The sequence below is a fragment of the Brienomyrus brachyistius genome, unplaced genomic scaffold (assembly GCF_023856365.1).
Source record: "Brienomyrus brachyistius isolate T26 unplaced genomic scaffold, BBRACH_0.4 scaffold97, whole genome shotgun sequence".
NCBI lineage: Eukaryota > Metazoa > Chordata > Actinopteri > Osteoglossiformes > Mormyridae > Brienomyrus > Brienomyrus brachyistius.
The window spans coordinates 286577-290780 of record NW_026042372.1 but is presented as its reverse complement, the minus strand read 5'-3'; the positions used below and the strand labels follow the sequence as shown (position 1 = coordinate 290780).

Here is a 4204-nt window from a genome sequence, read left to right as displayed (position 1 = left end):
CGTAAACATTCGATATACAGTTAAACCATAATTGGTCCGTCTTGTTTCTTTGTCACCCAGAAACTTCACAACTGTGTTGTGAGCGGATTTTCAGCGCTTATATGTTTTTAAACTTGTCTTAAAATTTTGTGGTACTTCTACGTTTCTGCGCTTTTGTAAATGTAGATCGTATGTTTTGTCATTTGATTAAAGCGTTTGAAGACTTTGCAGCGCGCTGACACCAATCGGCCACCGTAGCTTAGCAACCGAATCATAACAATTCTTTTCCGTTTAGAGTTTTCATTTGAACATTTAAAGCAGCTCAGACTTGCAGTTTATCAGCAAGAGAGAAGACGCGAAAGATGTCCATCGTGAAAACCACCGTGAATCTCCAGAGGATTGACTGGCTGCTGCCGAAAGGTGCAGTCAGTGTGCGGATCGCCCCGGAATACATCCCCGGTCCAGTTGGCCGAGGTAAGGATGGCAAAATGATGCCCAGACTAACTCAGCACTTAAAGAGTTAAAGTCAGAATATGCTTGACTATTCTTCTTGAATCTTCTGTTCTGTTATCTTGTTTTAGAAGTACATGTCTAAATAATAAAGTAGTTCACCTTTAGCTTTAATATACGGGAGTCTTTTTGCATGTCTACTGCATTATATAATGAAATCAGTAAAATCTGTGCCTGTGCTGTGTTTAAACATCAGAGAAAATCATCATGAAGTGGTAAAGTAACAGCTGAATATGTCCTAATATACGGTGTTTCCCCGAAAATAAGACAGGGTCTTATATTTATTTTTGCTCCAAATGACGCGTTACGGCTTATATTAAGGTAGTATTTTCCCAAGTATAACATGCTACAGTATATTTACCGGTATTCATGAAAAAGAATCCACATTTATTCAAACACAGACATCATGTCATCTTCTAACAGTATCTTTCCATGTAAACAATTTGACGGTGAATTTATTCATGAACAAAATTCTGCTGTATACTGTATATGTTTATTCAAATATAGTCGTCATGTCATGTTCTTCTGGAACATCATCGTAAATCTCCAAGTTCCAAATTCCGTCCTGAATATCTCGCAACTCAATTTCCTGTAGAACCAGTGTCCCCAATCTCTCATGTTTAGCAATAACTCTGTCCTTAAATGAGCGCCTCTTGTCCATGTAGCCTTCTCGTAGTATAACCGCATCTCATTCTAGTTACCGTACAATCCATGGGACAATAACTAGGGCTTATATTACGGGCTTCTTGAAAAATCATGTTAGGGCTTATTTGCGGGGAAACGCGGTAGTAATCAGAAAAAGCATAAATCTTAGTTTGGTACCTTGAGAGTGAATAAATAATGCAACTTATGGAAAGTGTAAGATATGTAAAGGATTTGACTTAATAGTCAGTTGTTGATGCCAACATTTAGATTGAGTGGGCTGCTATATTTGATGCACATGAACCTTTCCAGTGTTGTTTTTCGCTGTTGTTCTGCGTATCAGGGAATCTGTGCACAAACTGGCTTGTTTTTATAGGTCAGGTTCCCCTGCTGAAACGCAGACGGCCCAAGTCAAGACCAGCGCATAAGTTTCCCAAGCGTGTGTTTCCTGTATCCAATAAAGACTGCAGAATTTTTCTTAGTGTGCAATACCGACTGCCAAGTGTGATATCTGTGATGGTTGTGATGTAGTGTTGTTGTACAGTGACATAATGTTTCATTTAAATTAAATATGCTGTCCCCTGTCTTTATAATCCCAAAGGACAAACCAGTTCCAGTGATGCTGGCCGTCGGAAGAAGTGCCGCACCAGGCCGCCGGCAGCCAGCTCCCTGACCACGTCTGCCTCTCCTGGATCTGCTGCCATCCCGGTGGCAACCAGCAGGGGTCAGCAGGGCACAGGCCGCCGTAGAAATACGGCGGGAGGCCGGTCAGGGCGAAGAAGGAGGTATGACCAACAGAAGGGGTTAGAGCCTAAGCCCAGCTCATCAACCTTCTCCTCCTCTTCATTTTTATTTCCGTCTTCAGCCCCCTCCTCTTTTGTTTCATCCCCATTTCTTTTTATGGGCTCCTCTGTTTTATTGCCACACTTAGTCACACCTGTAAGCCCAGCTCCACATCCATTTTCAGCTCCAGGCATGGTTCATCTGACCCCTCTGCTTCAGGCTCCAGCACAGGCTGTAGCCGCCTCATCTCACCTGGAGAAATTCTATTGGTTGTATAACTATTATGTAACAAAGTACTCTAAAATGACCTATGACGCCAAGTGCTTTACTGAGTACTGGTGTCAGGAGTTTTGGAACAGACATTTAAATGAAATTAACTTAGCGAAACAGGGGAAGAATGAGGATAATGAGGGTACTCATTCAACCAAGAGGCGTAGGATTGATGAAGATGAGTTCATCTTTCCTATTGATGCACTGGAGCAGCTAAGTACCATGCCCAGGGCTCAGGAGATGGGTGTGGAGATGGGCTATCAGTCAGATGCACATAGCTACATTTCCCTGTAGATTCAGCACATAATTACACGAGAGTTGTCATACATACTTAGGATAAGATAAAATTAGGATATGTTACCATGTAGTTCTATAGCATAAGGTACTATAGGATAAGATTAAGATAGGATAAGGTTAAGATTGTATATAATAAGATAGGACAAGTTAAGATAGTCTTAACTTGTATGCCATTTTATGTTTTACAGACATGATAAATTACCATAAGTTTAGGATAAGATTATATAAGATAACATAGAATAAAATTAAGATAGGATAGGTTACGGTAAGCTTAAGATTGTATAACATAGGATTAGATTAATTATAAATAAAGCAGTCCTCCTTAGAGGGGGGGTGGTGGAGGGAATATTTAAAAAATAAAAATAGGGTTAGTTAACATAAGGTTAAGATAAGATTGTATAACATAGGATTAGATTAATTATAAATAAAGCAGTCCTCCTCAGAGGGGGGGTGGTGGAGGGAATATTTAAGAAATAAAAATAGGATCAGTTAACATAAGGTAAAGATAAGATTGTATAACATAGGATTAGATTAATTATAAATAAAGCAGTCCTCCTTAGAGGGGGGTGGTGGAGGGAATATTTAAGAAATAAAAATAGGGTTAGTTAACATAAGGTTAAGATAAGATTGTATAACATAGGATTAGATTAATTATAAATAAAGCAGTCCTCCTCAGAGGGGGGGTGGTGGAGGGAATATTTAAGAAATAAAAATAGGATCAGTTAACATAAGGTAAAGATAAGATTGTATAACATAGGATTAGATTAATTATAAATAAAGCAGTCCTCCTTAGAGGGGGGGTGGTGGAGGGAATATTTAAGAAATAAAAATAGGATTAATTAAGATAAGGTTAAGATAAGATTGTATAACATAGGATTAGATTAATTGTAAATAAAGCAGTCCTCCTTAGAGGGGGGTGGTGGAGGGAATATTTAAGAAATAAAAATAGGATTAATTCAGAAGGTTAAGATAAGATTGTATAACATCGGGCTACAGTGAAGAAATCAAAAATTTCAAGGCAGCATGAAGGTAACGCACAATCAGGGATGTGCAATTTCTGAGGCATGTATTCAAAAAAAGTATTTTAATTGTGTTTTATGATTCATATTTGACTTAGTTCATGAAATAAAATGTTTTTTTCTACAGATCAGTGTTTTTGTATTTTGTAAAATACGAGAAATACTGTATGCATGGTAATGTCAGGTGTGCAAAATGTTTGTGCTAACAAAGGACACAGAGCCCCTAGAAGGGCACAGAGCCAGGCTGAGCACCACAGCGCTATCCAGCCCATGGCTGCCGATGGTCACATTCCACCAGAACCCCCCAACACTAACTCCCCAGGGAACTTCCAAGCAGCAGAGCAGATTCCAACAACCGAGGATCAAAGGAAAAGAAAAGATACTGGCAGGAAGAAGATGATCTTGTGGCCAAAGGTTAAAAATGTAGAAGTTTGGAGAACAAATGTGTTACAAATGAAATATTATTTGAAATATGCTACAGCTTAATCATTCTATCATACATCTATCCATCCATTTTCCAAACCGCTAATCCTACTGGGTCGCGGGGGGTCCGGAGCCTATCCCGGAAGCAATGGGCACAAGGCAGGGAACAACCCAGGATGGGGGGGCCAGCCCATCGCAGGGCACACTCACACACCATTCACACCTACAGGCAATTTTTTAGCAACTCCAATTAGCCTCAGCATGTTTTTGGACTGTGGGGG

The 4204-nt window shown here is 39.7% G+C and overlaps 1 protein-coding gene across 3 annotated transcripts; it reads left to right on the top strand.

The window, feature by feature from the left end:
• The first annotated feature begins 297 nt into the window (after positions 1-297).
• LOC125727433 (uncharacterized) lies at positions 298-3537 on the top strand. 3 transcript variants are annotated; one of them, XR_007388753.1, is made up of 3 exons: positions 298-453; positions 1733-2980; positions 3331-3537. XR_007388753.1 is itself a non-coding variant. In XM_049004144.1 (2 exons), exons 1-2 carry the CDS (start codon positions 342-344, stop codon positions 2476-2478), a joined length of 858 nt encoding a protein of 285 aa, XP_048860101.1. In that variant the 5' UTR covers positions 298-341; the 3' UTR covers positions 2479-3537. The 3 variants fall into 3 exon arrangements, 1 of the variants encoding a protein (XP_048860101.1); XR_007388752.1 differs by having other exon boundaries at positions 1733-3213; XM_049004144.1 differs by having other exon boundaries at positions 1733-3537.
• The last annotated feature ends 667 nt before the right edge of the window (positions 3538-4204 follow it).

Coding starts and splice junctions, on each gene's coding strand:
- LOC125727433 (XM_049004144.1), top strand. CDS start 342: ATGTCCATCGTGAAAACCACCGTGAATCTCCAGAGGATTGACTGGCTG. Junction 454..1,732: donor CCCCGGTCCAGTTGGCCGAG/GTAAGGATGGCA, acceptor ATAATCCCAAAG/GACAAACCAGTTCCAGTGAT.